Source organism: Podarcis muralis, chromosome 6 (genome assembly GCF_964188315.1).
Source record: "Podarcis muralis chromosome 6, rPodMur119.hap1.1, whole genome shotgun sequence".
Classification (NCBI taxonomy): Eukaryota; Metazoa; Chordata; class Lepidosauria; order Squamata; family Lacertidae; genus Podarcis; species Podarcis muralis.
Window position 1 is genome coordinate 41,814,720 of NC_135660.1, and position 24,357 is coordinate 41,839,076.

A 24,357-nucleotide genomic window follows, 5' to 3' on the forward strand; every position below is an offset into this window, starting at 1 on the left:
ACAAACAGCCTGTAGCCACTGGCACATTCCTGCCTGGGATGTGGACTACGGCATGGGCAACGCTACTTCCTGTTTATTTCCAGCCTTGTAACGGGGCTAGTTGCTGCTAGGCGGAGGCCACAGACCGTGATGGGCAGGGCCAGGATGAGTCCCAAGGAAGTGTTGCACGGGGAAGGCAGCAGCCCAAGGAGACACCTCGCAGGAGTACAGCTGTGGACCGTGGTTAAGGTGCCTTGGCAGAGCTGTCAGAAGAATCCCAGGAGCGAGAAGAACAGAGCTAAATTAAAGCTGGCTGCAACTGATGAGTTGTGCATCTGTTGATGACGTCCATCTGTCTTGGGAGACAATGGAGGAGTGTGCCTTGGGGGGGGGGGTGAGGTCAAGCTGTTGGACAGTTGCAGCTTCTGCTGTGGTTGTAGAGACCAATGCAGGAGAGACATGTTATGTTGCATCTGGGGCAAACGAAGGCATCCAGTTGTGCTGCTGCAGATGCACCATGGTGTTTCTTCTCTCTGTGCTCCACCCAGCAGTCATTTCTCCTCTGGCCACTGCTGTTGATACAAGACCTGACTGTCTTTCCAGGCACAGCAAGGGATTCCCACAGGGTGGGGTTGATGCTGCCAGCCTTCATGTCACGTTTGCAGACATCTTTGCAACACAGAGTTGGCCTGCCAACTGGCCTGGGGCCAGAAGCCAGCTCCCTGTAGAGCACATCCTTACTCTACATGAAGTTCAGAAGTGATCACGAATCAGGGAAATGAGGTCTGTTTTCTGCTCCCATGTTTCTTTCTGTTTTGGAGTGGTGCCTGTGTTTGTGTGACCCTTAATAGAGCCTATTTTAATACATTTGTGCACACATCATACACCCACGGTCATGACCTGCAAATATCCTCACATGTTTCACAAGTGCCCATAGGCTCACTTTTTTTCAAGCCCATAAAATTGACACACACATTGAAAACAAAGCATGCATCTTTTTTTCACGCAGCGAGCCATTAATCTTCACAGCTTGCAGCTAGAGGGCCAGCATTCCTAAACACGGTTAAAAGACATGACTTGGCAAAACGAGGAGGAAATGGGAATATTGGTGGCTATTATTAAGCAAGACAGATGGGAGAGAGTTGCCCCCGCTGATGGTGTCCCCAGTCAATCAGCTTCTTGAAGGTGGAAATGATTGACAGAGAGCAGAGCTCTCTATTAGTATCTTGAGCTGTTATCCTCTAAAAGCCTTTGCTGGAGAGAGCAAGGAATACTCCGAAGGGACAAATGGTCATAACCTGTAAAGATGAAAGTTTATCCTGAAGCAATTTTGCAAGCAGAAGAGGAGGTCTTCTCTCCCCCTCTCCCATCTAATAGCACTTTAATAGTGGCTACTAGGGAGTTTACTGGGAATTTGGGGAGCAGATTTATACTGAGACAGATCATTGGCCCATCCAGTTCAGCATTGTTTACATCATGACCAGGGAACCTTTTCTCTATCCAGAGTTGTATTGCCACAGGCAATCATCTGTCAGGGCCCACATGCCAGAGGTGGCTGGGGCTGGAGCCAGTGTTAGGTGGGGCTGGAGTCAAAAGGTGGTGGGTCGCCCACTCTTGCCCTCCCTTTCTTGCCATCAGCATAATATTAGGTCAAGGGCTGCACGTGGCCCTCAAGCTGACCCTTGGTCTACACAAGCCGCTATCAGCGGTTCTCAACCTGTGGGTCCCCAGATGTTGTTGGACTACAACTCCCATCATCCCCGAGCTCTGGCCTTGCTAGCTAGGGGTGATGGGAATTGTAGTCCAACAACATCTGGGGACCCACAGGTTGAGAATGGTTCTCCAGGGTTTTGGTCAGGAATCTCTCCCAGTCCTTCCTGGAGATGTCAGGAATTGAATACATATAGGACCTTTCTACAGCCAAAGCCTGCACTTTGCCACTGACCCACAGCCCCTCCTCTGGCACTTCATTGGTGCATTCCTCTGTCAAATGGTCCATAAGAGCAGAGGGGGCTCTGCTCACCAACATCAGCCTACCTTCTTCCAACCAAGCAGGGGCATCTCTGCCTGTCACTGGCTCTGGCTCCACCTACTGTTGGTCTCATGACGCCTGCCCCACCAATCCCAATGGGCACTGCACCAGCCACCGCAGCCTATTTGCATATAGTGGAAGAGGGCAGAACTAGCCTTGTTGCTAAGGAATTACATGCTGCAGATGGGATATCCTTAAAAAAATGCACCAGAGAAGTAGAATTCTGAATCTCCAGTGGAACAATAACAGCAAGAAAAACTGGAAGAAAGTAGTTTATATTGGCACAGCATTCACAATGTCTTGGGGACCATTTTTTCTCTCTTCCCTACCCCAACAACAAGCTGTTTCAAAGATGGGAAAGGAACCTAGCTTGGGGAGAAGGCCTGGGGGAAAGGTTACAAAAGAAATACTGCTGGATGAATCTATTGATTCTGCTTGCAAATGCCTCCACATTATAATTAGACAACAAACACATTTGCTGAAGTAATGCACAGTTCCTCCCTGTGGTGGATAATGTGAAAAATAAGTATGTTTAAGATTAGTCACAAAGCAAACATTCCTCACTAGCAATGGAATTATCCCTTGAATGAGCATCATTGCAGGCTTTTTTGTTTGCATAAATGCCATTGGATCTCTCAGTTCTACAAGTGGGCTCATCTTCCGTCAGGTCTTCCCAGATGAATGAAACAGAACCACCACCTCAGTTCCTCTTTTTCCTCTCTTCAGCCTCAATGCATCTGTGATTTTCTTGAATATCCAAAAAGGAGAGGCGTCTAGTCTGTGTACTGGTGAATTCTTTTGTATCACCAGTTCTGTTATTATAGAAGAAGTTCATGGGAGAATTACATTTTGCAATCAAAGGGCATATATAGGCTGTTGCTATTTTCGGGTGGGATTCCATCGCACACCTGCAAATTCAGGTCGTACAGTTAAAGTTGACTGGGAGGTCTTGTGCGACAAACCCACTTCCTCAAATGGTCAGACTTTTTGTGATAAAGGGAAGTACTGGGAAATACTCTGGAAAGTGTGGGATAACACTTGCTTTGATGCAACATCATCTAACCGCCCTGAAAACAAATAAGAGCGAAAGCTCATTAAATAGTCAATACTGTCTAATACCCCCACAAACAAATCAGGATGGTAGTTTTCGTTTTTTTTAAAAAGGTTGTGTGAAAGTGCCCTTAGAAGATTCTTGGTCCTGCAATCTTTTGAAGGGAAGGGTTCTGTGAATAACCAGCAGCAAGCTGTTTTGGAGATTTGCAATTTTGTTGAGCAGACAATTGTTGTAGGTACAACCTTAGGTGAGAATAATTATGCAGATGAGGACACTGTGTTGAGATGTAATTTGGTGCCGACCCTACCATTAGGCAGAGTCAGGCAGATGCTCAGGAGTGTGGAACAGACAGAGGTGTGCAGAAGACCACATGACCAGCCCTGCACCCCGCCCTCAAGCTAGCCTGGTACCCTCAGATTCAGTTGAGGGCACTGCCATGTTGCCAGTGTCAACTGCCAATGTAGCTGGTTTCCATGCACTGACTAGGAGAAGGCGCCATCTTGTCTTTCCTCAGGCAGAAAAATGTCTTGGGCAGGCTTTGATGTAAGCTGACTCCACATCCAAGGCCTGAGCATTTGAACCCTGCATTTCATTCTTTTCACAGCCTTGGCTCTCTTGTGATTAGACAGACTCACATGAAAGGGAGCAGAGAGGCAAAGATCCTCTTCCTTTGTTGGAATGAGAGAGAGAGAGAGAGAGAGAGAGAGAGAGAGAGAGAGAGAGAGAGGGAGGGAGTGTATCAGAACAGCTACCTCTGAAACCTAACGTGAGATCCATCATCCGTAGCCTTTGAAACGCAGGCTTCTTATTTCCTTTGGAGAACATCTTCGGGAAAACAACTGCCTACCAGGAATCTTTCTTGGTTTTGTCTGAAATCTAAAGATTTCAAAACTTGAGATGGCAGAGCCTTCAAGCTTCTGCTTAGTGAAGCTAAGGAAGATGGTGAGACTTGGCTGTGGCCCCGTGGGCATTCTGGGACAGAGCTAAGGTTTCCCATCCCAGGGATGTTGATGGGATCAATGCAGGAAAAGTTTACTCAGATTCCAATCCTGCTCCAGAAGCGATGCCAACTATTAGGGTGTATCTGGAGCAAGTCTGTATTGCTGCTGCTTTAGATTCCTCTACACTTCTTCAAAAGAGAAACCTTCCACACACACCCAACAGGCCAGAGAGCATCCTGGGTTTCCCCTTAAATATGTGGTATAGCTTCTCTCTCCAGCCCTGATCATCCAACAGGGTCACAGGATGCCCCTGCACTTTGGGCCAACTCAATCCTGGACATGTAGGGTTGGGAGAGGCACAAACACAAGCGTTCAACTGGCAGCATCCTAGCAGGGACTTCCCCATCCTCCCTGCAAATCACATTGCCCTTTTCTCTGCCCAGATGCCCTTTCAGGAGGATATCCAACAGCTGGAGGCTATGCCAGATGCACCAGTACTTCAGCTGTTGGCTTCCTCTCTCGGCAGCTTTTAAGACTGGGCTGGGGAACCTGTGACCTGCCATACGTTCATAGAATCATAGAATTGGATGGGACCCCATGGGTCATCTAGTCCAACCCCTGGGCAAGCAGGAATCTTCTTATTGGACTCTGGCTCCCAAAAGCCGGAGTCAGCAAGAGCGATGCTCAGGAATGATGGAAAAAGCCCTCCAACACTATCTGGAGGACCACCAGTTCCCCAGCCCTGATTTAAACGCAAAGGGACCTGCCCAAAGTGTTTTTCCCCCCCTAAGGATGAGAAAGCAGCGGCAGGCTGCGGCCACCCTATTCGTGGGCTCTTTCTGAAGGCCCCCCTCCCTCTTGAGCATCCAGGCAGTCGAGGCTCCGTCCTGCCCTGCCCCTTCTCGGATCTGTCCGAGAGCCAGAGGGGGCGGCCGCCACGATAAAAAGGCTGGACGGGACGGGCTGCGGACGGAGCGGACGAGAGGCGGCAGCGCGGAGACAGGCTCGGCTCACCTCTCGCTCTCTGCCCCGCGTGGACATCCTGGTCGGGATCGACGCCGCCTGAGCGCCCGCAGCCCCTGCGCTTCTCCTCTCCGGCTCCGTCGCTCGTGGCCGCCAGCATCGCTTACTTGTTGCCTGAAGCCCCGTCTCTCCTTCTCCATTCCTGCTCCTGGACTGAGCCGCGCGTGCACGTGAGTATTCAGACGAAAAGTCTCGCCGGGGAGAGAGGTTTTGCGGGACTGGCTCTGGATTTCTGAGGAGAGTTTTTATTTTGGGGGGTGGGGGGAGAGGGGATGTCCCCTGCAACTCCTTTCCAAAGAAATTGGGCGCGTTACTTATTTTGCAAGACAGACCCCCCCCCCAAAAAAAAAAACAGGTGGTAGAAAGAAATGGAACATGGATCCCAACAGCAAGTGCATTCTGCTGATTTTGAGAGGGGGGGGGTGTATTGGGAAAATAGCGATAAAAGAGGGGAGGGTCCAGCAATGTTTCCTTTTCTCTCCCATGAGGGGCTTGAACTAAATGACTCTGGAGTCCCTTCCGATTCTGTGAGCTCTGCATTCTCAGGTGAAAACACTGACAACCGCTACCCCCGCCCCCTCCCCCTCCCCCCCCCCCAACCACCCAAGGCAGCATCTAAATAAAGGAAAAGCAGACAAACAAACATCTCAGCTCTCTGAATTGGAGGTATTCAGCAGAAGATTATAAGTCACCATCTCGCGCGTGTGGGTGGCTGGAATGTTCTTGCCTCAACCTGTTCACATCTGTCTCTCTGTCCCTCCACATCTGTCTGTCGGCCATCCATTCATCCTGGAGGAACGGGCTGCGCGTTTTTTTGTTTTGTTTTAACCCTGTACAGTATCAGTGTTAGGTGCTTCGCGTGGGATAACTATCATCATTTCCTGGTCCTGTTTTTTTTTTTTTTTTTGGTTTGGCTGTTTTCACACACACTTTCCCAAACGAGTGTTAGTTTTAAAATACTGTGTTACAAGCCACCTTGAAAGTCTCCAATGGAAAAGCAGGATATAAATGTTTTTAAAAATCAGTCTCAGTAATTAACAATAGAAACTGTTTAACTGCATAGTTTTATTCTGTCTTCATTTGTCCCTAGCGTGACAGTGCTCAGAAGATGCCTGTTTTAATAGGATGGGAAAAACTAACGTGATGACTCTGGACTACAACTCCCATCATCCCTAGCCATTGGCTATGCTGACCAGGGCTGATGGGAGATGGAGTCCAACAGCAACTGGAGGACCCTGTTGTAGCACAATATCCAGTCTTTTGGGAAGGACCAACCCTGTTAGACTTGCCCAGCCGCTTTCCTTCTCTTCCTGTAACTTTGTGTGTCTGTAATGATACCTAATCAAACATGAATTCATTGTAGCAGGGAATTCCGCTGACCTCGTTCCTTATCCAGAAAACTATCTTTCCATTAATCAGGTTTCTCATATCTCCCAGGTCTCCCACAGTCATCCTTGGACCCACAATGCTCTCTCATCTCACCTTCCTGCTGCTGGCATGCCTGGCTGTGCCCAGCTGTGCCCAGCGTCCACAGATTCAGCTGCGGCTGGTGGGGCCCAGGAGCCAAGTAGGCGAAGGGCGGCTGGAAGTGTTGTACAATGGGCAGTGGGGCACCGTGTGTGACGACGACTTCAACATCCATGTGGCGGGCGTGGCTTGCAGGGAGCTGGGCTACGAAGGTGCTGTGAACTGGGCGCACAGTGCCAAGTACGGCCCAGGAGATGGTAAGGAGGAGCTGGAATGGGGGGACATGGGGTGTTGGTGCTGATGGGCTCAGATTTCGATGGGTTTCATAATAGAATCATGGAATTGTAGAGCTGGAAGGGACCACGAGGGTCATCTAGTCCAACCCCTGCAATGCAGGAATCTTTTTGCCCAATGTTGGGCTTGAACCTACGACCCTGAGATTAAGAGTCTTGTGCTCTACTGACTGAGCTATCCTGCAGACTTCAGCCTTCCAACCTATTCCCTGTGTCCAAGCTGAGGACCTGCAAAGAGGACCTCTGAGCAGGTACAGAGAGCATTGTCTTCACTGTCAAGTAACCACAGTCCACATTAAGATCATGGGCCCTTGTTTTCAGGATCTGAAATGCTGCTTCCAGGCCAGTCTGAGCTGCGCAGCACATTTCCTTTTTAGAAACGAGTGCTTTGGTCAGGCTCTAGCCTTCTTATCAGCTCCAGTGTCATCAAGGGCTCGCAGTGGGTGGAAGATTTGGTTTGGCACACCTCAGTAAAACTGCTCTCGGCAAGGGGCACCATAAAGAGCAGGGCAAGTGTGCCACCTGGAGATTTTTAGAAGGAACTCCCTGCTAATGGTTAACTTCAACCCTGCTCAGTGTTCCAAAGTGCTGGCTGCCTTGCCAAGGGCACAGAGATGCCAACCTGGAGTGGCACCAAAGGTGGAGAAATTACTTTTGAAAATGTGCTTGTCTGTTGGCACGCACAGCTGAAACGTACGTCTCCATCTTGAACCTATGCATCCAGGTTTAGGGGGCTGTGAAATGCCAGACCCCTCTATGATGCAGCATATTTCGTTCAAGCTAATTTATATCCATGGTGCTTTTTTCTTTTCTTTTCGGTCAGGTAATTCTACTGAAAATATCTCAGGTCTGAAAATATCTCATGTCGCCGCAGATAGGCTGGCATCCGATTAGCACAGTCAATCTGCCCAGACAAATCTGCATGATAAATTAAGTCCTTGTTCTAATGTCAAATGCTGTGGTGTTGTACTAATGGGAAGAGTTACCTTAGCAGGGATTGGCAGACTTCAGGTTTAGGGGATATACTCTGGATTCCCCCCCAAAAAACTTGAACCCCAATGTTCACCATCCAGAACCAGGTACAAAATAGTGGCTCCAAAGAGGCAGATATTTATTTATAATGACTGAGCACATAAGCACCACAGAAACCTGGTTTTGGTACCCAAACTGAACTCAGGGGTCTTTCCCCTCCAAAATCATCTCCATCTTTCCACCCACCTTCAGCAGCCTCATTTAGAAAAAGATGGGTGTTTTTCTTTTACAGTACAATCCTATACATGTTAACTCAGAAATAGTTCAATGGGACTTCCTCCCAGGGAAGTGGGTACAGGAATACGGCGTTATCATTCCTGTTTCCAAGCAACTAAAATTGGGAGCTAAGAAACCCTTGATCATCTACTGAAAATCACCCAGGGGTCTCCTACCAGTAGGTTTTTGTCTGCTTTCTGCCTACCCCTGCCTTACAGTATAAATAGGAGAGTATGGGTTTTCCTAGGAAAGTGGCACCTACCTGGAGGAAATCGGGCTGTCACAGCCATGCTTGGAAAAAGAATAGCTAGGAATCCTTGTTCTGTCTATCCATAGGCCCCATCTGGCTGGACAACATGCGCTGCTCTGGCACAGAAAGTTCCTTGGCTGAATGTGAATCCAATGGCTGGGGTGTGACAGACTGCAACCACAACGAGGACACTGGCGTAATCTGCACAGGTCTACGCCGATCCAACCCAGCTACGGCACGCATCCAGGTGAGGAGCTCTGCAAGAGGGACTTAGAGCAGGTGTGGACAGCCTTTGACCCTCCAGATGTCGCTGAACGCTAACTCCTATCAGTCATGGCCAGTTGGCCAATGGGTAGGGATGACGGGACTCGGAGTTCAGCAACATCTGGAGAGCTAAAGGTTCCCCACACCTGGCTTAGACCCACATCTCATGCCTATTTGCTCAGATGTGAGTTGAACTGAGTTTCATGGTACGTATTCCTCAGTAACTGGCCATAAATCTAATGGGAGACAAACCCAACCTTGGAACGTGTCTCCCCTCATCTGTGGACGGGTGAAGTAACACATACAATTTCCTTTCTTTCGTGCAGGACTCCAGAGTGGCAGAGGTGCGTATCAAGCCAATCCTGGCCAGAGCCAAGTTGGCTTCTCCCATCACAGAAGGCGCCCTGGAAGTGAAAATCCACGGGCGTTGGCGCCAGGTGTGTGATGCCGGCTGGACGCGCAACAACACTCGAGTGGTGTGTGGGATGCTGGGCTTCCCCAAGGAAGGACGAGTTGCCACAGGCTTCTACAGGTCAGAGCCGGTGGGGGGAGGGGGGCTGCACAGGTGGAAGGGCAAGTTGCCTTGTCAGGGTGCAGTGGTGCAGATGCGGCTGAGAAAGCGACAGAGGGCACCCATGATGGGAGACAGCTTGATGTGCATGCACAAAGGGTGCATATGCCTCAGTATAGGGTGTTTGGTGGGGAAGCATTTGGTGCATAGGAACACCGGAAGCTGCTTAAGTCAGATGATTAGGTCTACCTTGCTTGCTATTGTTACAGAAGCCTGGCACCTGTCCCACACAGGATCTCAGGCGCCCAGACAGATTCTGTGTCCCTTTTGAGAAGAGAAGACACAGCGGAGGTTGTTATGCTCTAAGAAATAGTATTTATTCGGCTGCTTATACCTTCCATCTGCCTGGAGGGGGTTCAGATCCTACAGCATGGTCCACAGCAGTGCAGGCAGTCTTTCCTTCACCCTCGCCAAGATTTTCCCCTTTCCTCCTCTTTCTTCTTCCCAGAAACCCCTTGTCCTCCCCCGAGCAGTTACCCTGGCAGCCTTCAAAATCTCCAGTCTCTGGTCACACCTGGGACAAGGAGTTGTTGATGACCTTCAATGGCTCTCTAATTTTTATTATTTATCTTTTTTTAGAACACAAAAATATAACAACTTTTCAAACACAAATCAAATACTTTTGCTCCATCGAGCACACGACTTCCCTCCTTCCCTTCAACTGGTTTCCCAATTTCTAATAAACTGCATGCACATTTCCACTGCCAGTTTCTGTCCTTCAGTATATATCAAGTTATTTTTTGGTCCATGATCAGATACTATTTTTACGTTACATTACAAGATTTATTTCAGTCCTGCTAGTGTATTCACATTTTTGCAATAATCTTTCAAGTAGTCAATAAATTTACTCCAACCTCTTTGGAATTTCTGGCCGCCTTGGTTCCAGATCCTAAAAGTCAGCTTGGCTAACTCCGCATAGTCCATCATCTTCGTCTGCCACCCCTGAATCGTTGGTAATTCTTGTGACTTCCACCTTTGGGCCAACAAAATTCTTGCTGCTGTTGTGGCATACTTGAATAGTCTTTGATCTACTTTTGCAATTTTGCAAAAATTGCAAAATGGTTCTCTGTTTTAATGCTAACAGCTCTGCCCTTCCCTCAGCCAGCCAGGAACCCCCTTGCAGCATATATTCTCCCTTCATATCACAAAGAACCCCAAATCCTATCATTTCTTAACTTCTAGGGTCTACTCCACATCTCTAACACTATTGTCTATGCTAACTGACAGTTTCAGGGAGGGAAACTTTCCCAGCCCTACCTTAGAGATGCTGGAGCTTCTGCTGCAAAGCAGATGCTCTACCACTGAGCTATGGCTGTTCTCACATAGAATCATAGAATTGGAAGGGACCACGAGGGTCATCTAGTCCAGCCGCCTGCAATGCAGGAATCTTTTGCCCAACCTGGGGCTTGAACCCACAACCCCGAGATTGAGAGTCTCCTGTTCTACCAACTGAGCTACCCCAGAGTCTTATGCAGTAGGTGATTTGGTGCTGTTTTTTAACACCATTTTCACAATAGTCCTGCATACACAGGTGACTGGTGCACATGAGTGGCTTCCTGGGGCACAATGGCCTCTCTATGTCTTGCCTCAATGTCCATTTTTGTCTCCCACGACTGTCCTGTCCCATTCCTGTGGCTTTGTGGGATCTGACTATGCCCCCCCTCACGTGCTGGTAGTCCCACGTGCCCCTGTTTTCTTCTGCTCATCTTCCATGCTCCACCCACCATTCTCTCTATAAATATAGCCCTGCAATGAGCAGGTGTGGGTGCCAGGACCATCTCTCCGGCGGGATGAGCCAAACCGCAGTGGGGTAATTACAGAGAAGGCTGGGGCTGGCCCAGGCAGCTTCTCACAGAGGAGAAGGACCTGCTGTTTCTGGCTCTGAGCCTGGGAGGCTTCCTCCCCAGACCAACATATTTCTTGCAGCCAAAGCGGGCTGTGGAGAGACTTGGGCCCATCTTCCCAGACCATGAGGGTGAGGATTCAGCTAAAGATGCCAAGGCCCTTGGTACAGCTGCACAGTCTTGATTTAGATTACCCATCCTTTTCTGCGGCTGCTGGCACTCTTGTACCATTGGCCACAGCTCTGGAATTTGTTTACAGGAGAAACCGTGCAGCTTTCCAGGAGTCAGGTGGTGGTGAGGGCAGGACAACAGTAGCATCATCCAGTTGCTATTTGAAATGTGGGCAGCTCCCCCAGAGGGAAAAAGTGGGAGAAAGGAAGGGCAGTTGGATGAATAAGGCTCTGGCAGGGGGTTTTACTTTGTATTGTGTCTTTTAAATTTACTGCTGTTTTCTTTGTGGTTGGGGTTTTTTACTTTTTTTATTACATGTCGTACATTGCTTTGAGATGTGTGAGAAAGGTGATAAATAAATAAATTGTTATGACTATTAGTAATAGTAGTAGTCGAATAAGTGTTTAGAATCTAAGATGATGAACTTTTTGATAAAGAACCCACCCAAACAAAAAGTCAGTGCTTTTTTTCTTAAAAAATGTTTAGGGGTACTCTCATTTTGACTAAAAAAAAAAAATCACCATTTTATAGTTCAAATCGGGGAAAATAAATACAGTAAATGGACAAAAGTACAAAGATACACAAGATGTTTAGGGGTATGCGTACCACTGTGTGCCCCCCAGAAAAAAAACCACTGCAAAACATCTCAATAGAAAGCACATTTGGGTCTCTATAGAAGTGGCAACTCCAGTCACACACCATGCGTGTTCTCAATACCACTCTCCTGATGCACTGATATTCAATCTTCTCACCCTTCAGGAAACTCTGGAATCAGAAGCTGAAGGATCCACGGTCCAGGTGAGGATTTTTACTAGTCTTGTCCTTCTGTTCAGCAGTGCACAATCAAAATGTGATAAGAGGAGACTTGGAAATGCTAGGAAGGAGAAGCATCATCTCTAGAGGCCAGAATATGAGATCTCTGCACAAGGCTGACCCCTCTCACCTACCCTGTCCAAAAGTCAGGGTGGGCAATGTCTGCCTCAGGCTCAGAGCCAGAAGTGAGATGTGGGTCTCAGGGATTCGTTTGCCCCACCCACTTTCCCTGCTTGCTCCCAAGAGTTCATAGCAGCAAATTTTTGAAGCACCAGCAAAGGTTGTGAGAGGAAAGATCATTTGGGATGGGGTTCACCCACCTCCCTATCACCCCTGCCTTTTAATTTTACAGTTTAAAGAGCCTGACCGCGAACAACACGTTCTGGATCCACCGGATCAAGTGCCTGGGCACGGAGGCCCATCTGGGTGAATGCAAGCTGCATGTGCCTCCCCCAGCTAGGAACCAATCTTCCTGTCCCCGGGGCATGCATGCCCTGGTCAGCTGTATAGCAGGACCACAGTTCCAGCCTAGCAGAGCCAAGCTGCCTGGCCAAGCCAAGCCCAAAGAGGTAAGCAGAAGGGGGCACATTTCCCACTGGGCAGAGTCAGTGTCAGACACACCTTGCAAAGAAGGATTCCTTTATTTATTTCATAAAATTTAAACACTGCTTGATTGTAAAGGGGTGGGGACACCTCAAAGCGGTTTACAAAAGATAAGACTATAAAATCAAGAACTAGACCAAAGTCTTCCTATCAAGCGTGGGAGAACTGATGGTGCAGTGGAACTGCAGAATCCACCAGCAACTGCACTGTCATGGCAAAAAAAACCATTATTTCCCTCTTGGTCTTCCCTGTCATTGCTACTTTAGAAGTCACCCAGTCCTAGCAGCCAATTCCTGGGGGGGCAACATCCCTTCGGCCCCCCAATAAGATATTTGAGGGGGCTGCTGCCCCAAAGTTGATGAGCATTGCCATTCAAATGGTGTGCGTGTGTGCCACTTCCTGTGATCAGTTATGTGGGGTGGGGCTTACCTGCCCCATGCCAATATTTTATTCAAGTTGGCAGTTTTGTCAAGACAGGCAGGTGCCCTCGTGCCTGCTTTGACTCATATCCGCCTTTCCACTCCTGCAGGAGCAGCAGGTTCGTCTCCGTGCGGGTGCACAAGTAGGCGAAGGGCGTGTGGAAGTGCTGGTGGGTGGCCAATGGGGCACTGTGTGTGATGAAGACTGGGACCTGCCTGCCGCCAGTGTGGTGTGCCGACAACTGGGATATGGCACGGCACGAGAAGCTCTTTCCAGGGCTCAGCTGGGCCAAGGTGAGTGGAGGATGAGGCTGTGCAAGCATTACAGGGGAGCTTCCCTCGTCCTATGGGGGAAGGAGAGACAAGGAAAGGACCAGCCGATTGTCCCTCCATCTAGAACACACCACAGAGCCACACAGTTTGGACGGGGAAAGGGAGACCCTTGGAGGGTGGCAGAAGGAATATTTGGTGATGGAGAGTGTGGGCTGGGGAGAGAGATCCAAGTGACTGTTGAGGCAGGGGAGGAAGAAGAAGAAGCAGGGAGAGGAAGAGCCAAGCAAAACATCCTGCTGAGATAGCTCAGTTGGTAGAGCGTGAGTGAGACGCTTAATCTCAGGGTCGTGGGTTTGAGCCCCACGTCGGGCAAAAGTGTCCTGCATTGTAGGGGGTTGAACTGGGTGGCCCTCGTGGTCCCTCCTGACTCTACAATTCCACGAAAACAGAGGTTGGGGAAGCAGTGAGGCCAGTCTGGTGACTGTCCATCCCTACTAAAAGAGGCTCCTGTTACAGGCCTGGGTCCCATCCACTTGACAAGAGTGCGGTGCAGGGGCTACGAGCGCTCGCTGGCAGAGTGCCGCTCCCAAGGGGCGATGCAGACGGGGTGCCGTCACGAAGCAGATGCGGCTGTTCGCTGTAATGTGCCCCGGACAGAAGCTCGGAGCCAGGTAAGACCCGATTCCTTGGGGGCACACAGGGAGTGAGACAAATAACACGAGGAGGGGAATCAGGTGTTCTTCTTTTGGACTCTGGTAGCTGAAATGACACTTGCTGGGCCCAAAGTTCAGGGCTGGGGGGCTGGAAAGCGGCTGAGGCCCATCTCAAGCCCATGTGAAGACAAACAGCTGCCACTTGGTTCACCCAAGAGGTGAGGTGCTCTCAAGCCTGCATCCCTTAGTCACTGGGCCCTTTCCTTCTCTGAATTCTTAGCAGCGGCCATAGGTACACCTGAGACCCAGACCTCACCACACTGGAATGATCTAGCCCATTAAGCCATTTCCCCCTTTCAGGTACGCTTGGCCGGTGGGCGCACTCCAGAGGAGGGCGTGGTTGAGATCCTGGTTTCCAAGGGAGGTGCCTTGCGCTGGGGTGCCGTCTGCGGGGAACACTGGGGACTTCAGGAAGCCATGGTCGTGTGCCGGCAACTGGGGCTGGGCTTTGCCAGCCATGCTCTCGAGGTGAGTTCTTGCCCCCAGAGCCAGGTTCTGATCCTGCCTTGAGCAGTCAGCTGCACGTGGCTTGCTTCCCCTGTCGCACAGATGGAGGCTGAGGCTTCCTGTCCAAACATCCAGAGCTGGGGAGGAGTTGAACTTGTGTGATGAAGAAGGGCTGCTTCACACGCAATGCTCCCAGGGTCATGTGGGGTTTTGCTCAACAGAATTGCCTTTGCTCTCTTTTCCAGGAGACGTGGTACTGGCAGGGAAACTCTGACGCTGCCAAGGTGGTGCTGAGCGGCGTGCGCTGCAAAGGCACCGAACTCTCCATCCTGGAGTGCCAGCACCATGGGCCTGTGCACTGCCCGTCCGGAGGGGGGCGCTTTTCTGCCGGAGTCACCTGCACCAGCAGTGAGTAGAAAGGGGAACAGACCAGCATCGGTGGCAGCGCATAACGTGATATGGCAGCTACATCTGCAGGGATGTAGCAGCCACGTAGAGAGCTAGTATGGCATAATTGTTAGAGTCTTGGACCAGGACCTGGGAGAGCAGGGTTCAAATCCCTACTTGACCATGAAGCTCTTTGGGTGACCTTGGACCCGTCGCCTTCTATCTCTTAGCCTAGCCTACCTCACAGGGTGGTTGTGATGATTAAATGGAAAAGAGGAGAACCATGTACACCGCCTTGAGATCCTTGGAAGATAAAACTGGCATATAAACATAATAAATAAAAAACATGAGAAGCACAATTCTGTCCTGGGGCAGGTAGATTCATCTCTGGCCAGGCCCAGACAGAGGGGGGGGGGGCATATGGGCCACTTGGCCTGGGCCTCGGTCAGCATATTCATAATCACAGGGGATGCACTGGGGCCTTGAAATAAAATTATTTGTCAGCATAACTTTTGTGAAAATTATTTATATACTTACTTATTTATAAGTTATCCCCAGGGTAAAAAAAAGGGGGAGCACATTATCTACCTGGCCCGGGCTTCTGCCTGGCTCTGCAAGGCCACATGCCAAAGCTGAGCCAAGGACTGCAGCGCTGAGTTCAAAGGATACAGCTATTCGGGAGGTGCTTGGGAGGGAGCAGTATGGCAGATCAGGGTTGTCTGTCCTCAGAGTTTAACCTCCCACTACACACACAGTCGGGACAGCACGACACCTCGTGGAACTTTGGACTTCTCTTTGCAGCTGCCCCAGATCTGGTGATGAATGCCCAAATGGTGCAGGAGACTGCCTATCTAGAGGACCGCCCACTGAGCATGCTGTCCTGTGCGCACGAGGAAGGCTGCCTTTCTGCCTCTGCCGATCGCATGGAGTGGCCCTACGGCCATCGGCGCCTGCTGCGCTTCTCCTCGCAGATCCACAACCTCGGCCGGGCTGACTTCCTTCCAAAAACTGGGCGCCACGCCTGGATCTGGCACCAGTGCCACAGGTAGGGGTTTCCCTCTTGATGCAGCGCTGCCACTCCTGCCATATTCACTGCTAGCAGAGGGATGCAGGTGCCCTATGGAGCACGTGCAGGATTTGGAGCTGGATGCCAGAAACCGATTGTCAGGTTCTCCCTGCTATGCATATGCGGTCCAGACTTCCTTTCCTCTCCCCAAACCCAGTGGCTTCCTCTCCCTGTGAGATGAGGCTCACGTGTCCCAAAGAGCAGCATTTACCCCCGGCGAGATGTTTTGTGGTGCAAGCGGAGTTTGTTGCATCTGGGAAAATAGCAACGTTGACACCAGGCTTGTCATTATGGGTGAGCGGGGTTGCAGAGCTATAATAGTAGCTGAGCCGACAGCCCCGCCTAATCCTCCTGCACTGCCGGGCTTCATGGATCAGCAGATTTCTGCTCCTCCCCACCCCAAAAAAGGGCTCCAGTGGCCTCTGCCCAGCCCAGCCCACTTTCTCCCCAACCCTTGCCTTCCCCTGATTGCACAGCAGGCTCCTGATGGCCCTTCCTCCCACAGGCACTACCACAGCATAGAGGTTTTCACCCACTATGACTTGCTGACTCTCAATGGCTCCAGGGTGGCTCAAGGACACAAGGCCAGCTTCTGCCTGGAGGACACCAACTGCCCAGATGGTAAGTGCCAAGAGGGCGCAGGGCCAAAGCCAGAATCTGGGGTTGCCTCTACAGCTGGGGTCCCCAAACTTTTTTTCCGAGCCACTCCCCCCCCCCCCCCCCGTTCCATAAAGTCCTCTCCAGTGCCCTCTAGGTAAAGGTAAAGGGACCCCTGACCATTAGGTCCAGTCGCGGACGACTCTGGGGTTGCGGCGCTCATCTCGCTTTATTGGCTGAGGGAGCCGGCGTACAGCTTCCGGGTCATGTGGCCAGCATGACTAAACCACTTCTGGCGAACCAGAGCAGCACATGGAAACGCCATTTACCTTCCCGCCTGAGCGGTACCTATTTATCTATTTGCACTTTGACGTGCTTTCGAACTGCTAGGTGGGCAGGAGCAGGGACTGGGCAACGGGAGCTCACCCCGTTACAGGGATTCGAACCGCCGACCTTCTGATTGGCAAGTCCTAAGCTCTGTGGTTTAACCCACAGCGCCACCTGCGTCCCTCTAGTGCCCTCTACCTTACCCTTAAAAAACATTATCCAGAACAGAGATTTGCATGACCCACTAAGGAAGACAATAGCACAGCAAAATTCAAAGGCTTAAGTCGGCAAGATAGCTCAGTCGGTGGAGCATGAGACTCTTAATCTCAGGGTCGTGGGTTCGAGCCCAACATTGGGCAAAAGATTTCTGCATTGCAGGGGGTGGACTAGATGACTCTCATTGTCCCTTCCAATTCTATGATTCTAAGTTATGCAGACAAGCAGCCTCTGAAAGCAGAGGACCTCGGTAGTGATACAGGGCAGGCCTTATTCTGTATCAGTGCATAAGGGAGAATGGCATTGAGAACCCAGCCTATGGTCATTCCCATACAGGACTGCAGCGGCGCTTTGCCTGTGCCAACTTTGGAGAGCAGGGTGTCAGCGTAGGCTGCTGGGACACGTACAGACATGACATTGACTGCCAGTGGGTGGACATCACCGATGTGCCAAGTGGGAGTTACATTTTCCAGGTAAGTGGTGGCAAGGGACAGGGATGGGCAGGTGGACCGATCTGGACACAGAACATCCCCCTCCCACGATAGCTCTCTGAGCCACGCTTACAGCAGTCTCTGCCCTCTGCCCTACCAGGTGGTTGTGAATCCGAAACACGAGGTAGCTGAGTCGGATTTCTCCAACAATGTCCTTCGCTGCCAGTGCCAGTATGATGGACACCGCATCTGGGTACACGGGTGCCACACGGGTAAGAAGAGAACAGCGAGGGAGCCTTGGCTATGGCCAATGCTGGGTGGGGGAGATGTGCACTGCAACAGCACTGCAGAACATGCCTAGTGTTATGATGTTATGTTGTATGACAGCAAAAGGTGTGGGCAGAATTTGGGTCCTCAATGGGAATGGAAATGCCCCAAAATACATTCAAATGAAGGAAAGCTACTGCATATCAACCCAAGCAAGTTGTGTTTCCTTTTTCTGGTTATTTGTCTATAACTTTTGATAGAATACAGATAATTTTACAAACTTTGTTGCATTACATTCTTCATTTAATTATCTTTCCATTGATAAATATTTTATGGTATTACTAAAAAATAAAAGTAGTGTTATGAGCCATCAAAGCTCGGAAATACACTTTTTCTAAAAGGTTTCCACAAATTTGGCCACTAGTGTATTATTATTATTATTATTATTATTATTATTATTATTAGCCATCCATCTGATTGGGTTGCCCCAGCCACTCTGGGTGGCTTCCAGCAAAATATAAAAACACCATAAAACATCAAACATTAAAAACTTCCTTATGCAGGGCTGCCTTCAAATGTCCTTTAAAAATCAGATAGTTGCTTATTTCATTGAGATCTGATGGGAAGGCGTTTCACAGGGTGGGCACCACTACCGAGAAGGCCCTCTGCCTGGTTCCCTGTAGCTTCAATTCTTGCAGTGAGGGAACCGCCAGAAGGCCCTCGGAGGAGAATCTCAGTGTCTGGGCTGAATGACAGGGGTGGAGGTGGTCCTTCAGGTATACAGAGCCGAGGCCATTTAGGGCTTTAAAGGTCAGCACCAACACTTCAAATTGTGCTCGGAAACGTCCTGGAAGCCTTTAGGATTGGTGTTATATGGTTCCGGCGGTTGCTCCCTGTCACCAGTCTGGCTGCCTTATTCTGGATTAATTGTAGTTTCTGAGTCACCGTCAAAAGTAACCCAAAGCCACTGTTTCTTCCTCTCACTTGTAGGTGATGAATATGGAGCCAACATAGAATGGGATGAAGAGGCACAGCAGAGACTAGCCAGCAACTTGGTCTGAGGCAAATGCGGTTTCAAGGAATTCAGGTTCTCAACTGTTCCTGGGCCCAGAACCTGCTCAAAACTCAGAGCAAACAGCAGATACCAGCTGGCACAAAAATGATAGCTGAAAGGATTGTCTCCATGCCTCCCTGCCTCACCACCAGCCTTGGGGTGACATGCAGCAGCAGCAGCAGCAGCAACAACTATCCTTGCAGTGCCTGTTGCCCCTTGCCTGCTTATCACAGCCCAGCCTGCACGGTCTGCTTCCTATTTTTACTGAGGTTGGCAGCTACGGACAAAAATGGGGCTGAAATGAGCTGGGAGGCTATAGTCTTCTCTCTCCACCCCCACCCCTACCCCACCCAGGCCAAGAAAGTAGCACTGCTCAGAAGAGGCCCTTTCCTCTTGCCTCTCTGGCAGATGGGCACGGGAGCAGCCCAGTCCAGAGCGACTACCTCAACCAGCTCCACCCGCTGAAGAATTCTGCCTCAGGAGCCCACGTATTGCTGGCTAGTCCCACAGGCATCCCCACCTCTACCACTGGCACGGAGGAGCCACCTTCCTGCCCATGGGCACAGAACCCTGTGACATATCTCTGGCGTCTGGGCCCTTGCCTGCTACACACTCCAGCCAGGATGTTCCTGAGGCTTAAACTTTAAGGGATTGGGGAAGAGGGTCTGGTGCTATCTGTGGAGTTATTTAATGTGCAATGGACTGTGACGGCCAACAGCATGGAGGGCAAAGGCCCTGTGTAGGGGGGGTCACTTGGTCACCTCAGGGAAGAGTCCTCGACCCCACTCCACCAGCCCAAGCGCCAAAGGGCTCTCCATCTCCACATTTCATAGAGCTTGTTCCTGCCAATAAAGGTTGTTGTGTTTTGTTTTTTTAAAAAAACTAGGCAATGGTGTTTGTGTGACTGAGTCATAGAGTGGAGTAAAAACACAGAGGTATGCAGTGCCTCCATTGGGGGTTGCTGCTTCTTCGCTCTTCCTGCAGGAGGCAAGACCACAGGGGCAAGTGGAGAAACAGCAGAGGAAGGCAGAGGGGTGGGAGACCCTGAGGGCAATCTTCGGGGGGGTCAAATGTCCAGAAGTGGGTGTGGTCAGAGGTAAAAGTGGGTGGGGCAATGAATGTAAACATCACCTATGCACAGTAGGCTGGCATCCCTCTCCTCCATCCAGACAAGAGTTCCAGGACACATTCCAGCCACTGAAAAGCTCAAGCCAAGTGAGAGAAGGTTGTGGCCTGAGACTCCAAAGGGCCAAACAGAGAGGGCTGGGGGCTGCAATTGACTGCTGGGTCTAACATTCCCCATGCCTGGAGAAGCACTACTGCAGGGTTTCCCAAATTCCAGCTGGTTTTGGACTACAATTCCCATCATGCCTGACCACTGACCCTGCTAGCTAGGCATGATGGGAGCTGTAGTCCAAAAACAGCTAGAGACTCAAGCTTGGGAAACCCTGCCCTAATTCACAAGCTGCAGCATTTATAGGACGATCCCTGAGAAGGCTCTTTCTCTCCGCGAGCGCAGCGGAGGGTGGGAACAGCTGGTGACTATGAAGCCAGATGGAGCACACACCTTGCAGGAGGAGTGAGGCTGCTGTCCTATGATCAAGGACGACAATGTAGATAGCTATCGATGTGTGGTCACAAGTGGAGCCTTCATGCGATGTTTAAAGAAGTCAGGCTGAAAGTCCGGGTCATAGAAAGTGGTATATCTCCCCTCACTCACCGCTGACTCCATTGCAGTGCTCCCCCTCCCCAGGCAATGAGCAAAGCCTGGAGAAATGGCAGATGGACAGCAGCTGCTTGCAATCCATCAGGTCTTGTGGGTTGGGGAGGGGGGTAGCCCCCAGGCCTGTGTCAAGGCATGAAGAGGAATGGGTGGGAGTGATTTATGCCTGCCTGCAGCAAAGGCAAGACCCTGCGGCCTTATTGATTCCCCAGCACCGCAGTGGAGCCATATACCAAGACCAACAGCTTCACTCTTACTTCTTGTCCTTCCTTGCCTTGCTACTGAACTCAAATAAAAGGGCCTGTCCCTGTTCCTAATCCTGGCCTGCAAGAGACCAATAAATACCTGAAGTTCTGCTAGCTTTCCAAAGACCTTCTGGCAGTCAGCCCCACCCATTTCAGGGTGCATCTTGACCTAAGGGAGAGGAAGGGTGGAGGGCACAGAACCACTCCACAAACATATGCCTCTGTTCCACCTCCAAAGCAGAGCGAAGGGAGCAGAAGGGGGAAAATGAACAGAGGTCAGCTTGACCAAGGCACTCCTGAAGCATTTGGCTAGACCGTCACTAAAGGCAGACAGGAAATTACAGAAAAAGCAAAGGCATAAAAAGGGCCAAACCGAAGAGATGCACCCCCCAAATTAAGCAGCACCTGCTACATTCCTCTGTAGAGGATGTCTCACTACCCCTTCTAGCCAGCATCCAAAGTGTGAGCCAACATTTGGGGTTAAAACTCCAGGGGAATTTAAAAATCTTCTGTGCCCCTTTTGTCCAACCGATGTTAGGATAATCTGGAAGGGCTCCATGCTTTGACAGATCTGGACGTCCTGCTCCGTGGCTGGATCAGAAGAGCCAACGGCAACCAGGGACACCTTGTGCAGCCTTGTTCATGTCTGGCTAAAGGCAGAGAGTATTAAATGGGTTCTGAAGAGAGCCTGTTCATAGTATGAAGCCTCAGGAGGGTGAGGCAGCAGAAGGTAATCACTCCTGGAGCCTGGGTGGGACAGAGAGAGCAAGGAGGAGTGTTCAAAACAGGAAGGCTTCATGATGTAATAAAGCCCTTGTGTGGAATTTAGCATCATTTTCAGTTCCCAGGGTGTTTTTGTGAAGAGTGTTTTTTTGCCCCTTCTTGCTCCCTTTTCACATTTGGCCGCCAGCCTCTCCTCCATTTCTTCCACTTCCAAAGTTTGCACATTCTTATGAATTACACTTCCTTTGGCATCCTGCACCCACTGGTACCCTGTCCTGCTCCCTCCTCCTTGGGTGGGGATCCTTGTTTTTAGCTGCTTCCTGAACTTTCAGTGCCACAACATTGCTTTGAAGATCTGCCCGGTTCCTCCGTTCCCAATAGCTCTCATGCTCTTGCTTTGACTACAACCTCCTCTCTGATCTTGCATTAAACCATTTCCACCTGTTTACCACCCTCTTTTTACGCTATACTAAGATTAGCCAGCTCACCTTCCACACAGCACTTCAAGTGATAGAGAAAAGGGAAGTGGGAAGCTTTCATTTCAAAATAGACCAGACTCGATTTAGCCTGTGGTCCATTCACTTCAATGCTGGGATTAAAAGGATGTGGGACACCTTCATGTTCCTCCCTCCCCATCCTGAGTATTACTGCTGTCCAATATTCACTGGTTTCCTTTGGAGCCCAATACAAAGCGAGTGTTGTTGCCTTCCTTCCCTGGGCACACTTGCGTCCTGCCCAGTTTCATCTCCTGCTCTCCATGGCCTTGTGCCCCTGATCTCTCTGCTCTTCTGTCCCAGGACATCCCTATCTGAGATTTCTGCTCCTCCAAGCTCAGTCATCTGTTCTCTCAAAAGAAGGGCAAGGGAACCTTCTTCATTCTCAGGGCCGTATCTCCTCATAGGCAACTTTCTTGGTGATACGTGTCGACGGTGGACAGGGCTGAAGACAAAAGCAGGTGTAGCCACAGACAGGACACACACTTTGTGGTTTAGGCTACATTCCAGCCACAAGGTTTCTACATAGACAAGCACCTCTTTGCTGTCAGCAAGCCAGAGGGGCTCACAGTTGAGCGGCACATTCCAGCCTGGCAAAAGCACTCAGAGAGGGTGCAGAGCAGGACTGGTGGGGTGTGTGGGCTGGAGAGAGTGCAAGGGCCAAGTAGAGAGGCCTAGAGGGCTGCGTTTGCCAGGCCCTGGACCCGAGGCACCTCAGCTCCTTCATTTTTGTCTTATACACTAATTCACAACCTTGAAAGGCTGCTTCGAAGATCAGGAAAGGTGTTCTTTGGGAGATCCAATCCAATCCAAATCAGACATTGAAGCTACTATAAGCTCAGTGGGGGGGGGGGGGGATGACAGGTACTGAAGCTGTAGTTGTCATCTTCTTTTCCTTTGTGATGTTCCAGAGATAGTAGCGAGTTTGGGAGGCTGGGGAAATTAGATTGGTAAAACAAGGGCAGAAAGAATTAAAGGCACTCTCCCAGACTGCCACTTCCCTCATCTCTGAAGCAACCATATGGGGTTGCTAATTAGTAATAATACTTTTTTTTATTTAAAGCATAGTTCTCCAGCATTCTATATAGCCTGGCAGTGTAAGGCAGCCAATTCAGAGGGCATGTGAAAGGTAAACATTAAACTAGCTTGATGGTTCAGTTCTGCTCTCTTAAAATTCTCTTTCAAGTTGAAACCCACTCAGTGCAGGCTCCGGGCAATTTCTGATGTTGGGAAGCCAGGAGATTCACATTGGGACCTGGCTTCTGGGGCTACTTCAGCTGCTTCCCTGGATATTAAATCGGTCTTCAAAGTCTTGGTCTCAGTCCCAGTGGACCTGGGTTCAGAGTTCAGGCAAAACATTCCTTCCTGTAGAAGACAGCCTCTACCATGAACTTGAATTCCCAGTGATACGCCTCCATGGTCACAATATACGTCGGTGTTTTCAGGCTCATTGCACAGGGAGCTGTTTTTTAAAAAACTCTTTAAGTGAAAACCATCTATATTGTCATAACCAGAGTTTGCCTGACCACGATCTTACCAACAAGTCCTATCCTACAGTTGTTTGCTGCTACCAAGGCTTGTCTGGTAATGCGCTATGCTGTCCTCTTGCAGAGTGCACATTTTACAAGAGGATGGTGGCCTTAAAACAAAAATAACCCACGTATTATCCTTCTGTACAATATGGGCCATTGTGTGCTAATGCACTTCTGTCCCCTCTCCCCGAGGTGTGATATAGACTCAAAATACGGTTGCCAACTATCAGCGCTGAAGAGGAATAAAGCAGCTGCTGCCACAGCTATAGGTCTGGGCTTCTGAGCTTCTCAAAGAGGGAAGGGCATTTCACAAGAATCAGATGCCAAAGCTGGGCTTTGGGAAAAGGTTGTTTAGCCAGACCCAGAGGACGCAAGGCAAGGGCATTTGTACTTTTATGCTGTGAATTGCCCTGTGATCTTCAAATGAAAGGCAGTATATAATTTTAATACATAACAAAATAATAATAAATAAGGGTGGCTGACCGCCACATCTGTGACTCCACTGCCCCTCCTCTGCTGCCTTACCTGCCTGCACATGTGGGGTGTGTGTGTGCCCACGTTTGCCATGCTTGTGGACCTGAGGCTGAGTAAGGTTAGCCACCCCAACACAAAACTTTTCATGGAGGCTAGACTAACCATCTGGAGCAATGGACAGCGGAGAAGACAGTGAACTCCCCAGTGCTGTAGACTTTTGAGGTCAAGCCCAGCAGAATAGGGAAATGCAAGGACCGCCTCTCTCCATACGAACGTACCTGGATCCTGATACCATTCTCCGAGGTCCTTCTTCGTGTGCCTCCTTCACGAGAGATCCAGAGGGTGGCCACACGAGAAAGGGCCTTTTCTGGAGTGGCTCCCCTTTTGTGGAATGGTCTCCCCAGGAAGATTTGGCT

At 50.0% G+C, this 24,357-nt stretch overlaps 1 protein-coding gene across 1 annotated transcript; it reads left to right on the top strand.

Moving 5' to 3' along the window:
* The first annotated feature begins 6,262 nt into the window (after positions 1–6,262).
* On the top strand, positions 6,263–19,804 carry LOXL4 (lysyl oxidase like 4). The gene is made up of 14 exons (XM_077930142.1): positions 6,263–6,753; positions 8,374–8,534; positions 8,878–9,083; positions 11,897–11,935; positions 12,303–12,519; positions 13,083–13,266; positions 13,762–13,916; positions 14,259–14,426; positions 14,651–14,813; positions 15,594–15,837; positions 16,364–16,479; positions 17,335–17,471; positions 17,590–17,701; positions 18,687–19,804. The coding sequence occupies exons 1-14, from the start codon at positions 6,495–6,497 to the stop codon at positions 18,755–18,757; spliced, it is 2,232 nt and encodes a 743-aa protein (XP_077786268.1). The 5' UTR covers positions 6,263–6,494; the 3' UTR covers positions 18,758–19,804.
* The last annotated feature ends 4,553 nt before the right edge of the window (positions 19,805–24,357 follow it).

Coding starts and splice junctions, on each gene's coding strand:
- LOXL4 (XM_077930142.1), top strand. CDS start 6,495: ATGCTCTCTCATCTCACCTTCCTGCTGCTGGCATGCCTGGCTGTGCCC. Junction 12,520..13,082: donor GCCAAGCCAAGCCCAAAGAG/GTAAGCAGAAGG, acceptor CCACTCCTGCAG/GAGCAGCAGGTTCGTCTCCG. Junction 13,917..14,258: donor GGACAGAAGCTCGGAGCCAG/GTAAGACCCGAT, acceptor TCCCCCTTTCAG/GTACGCTTGGCCGGTGGGCG.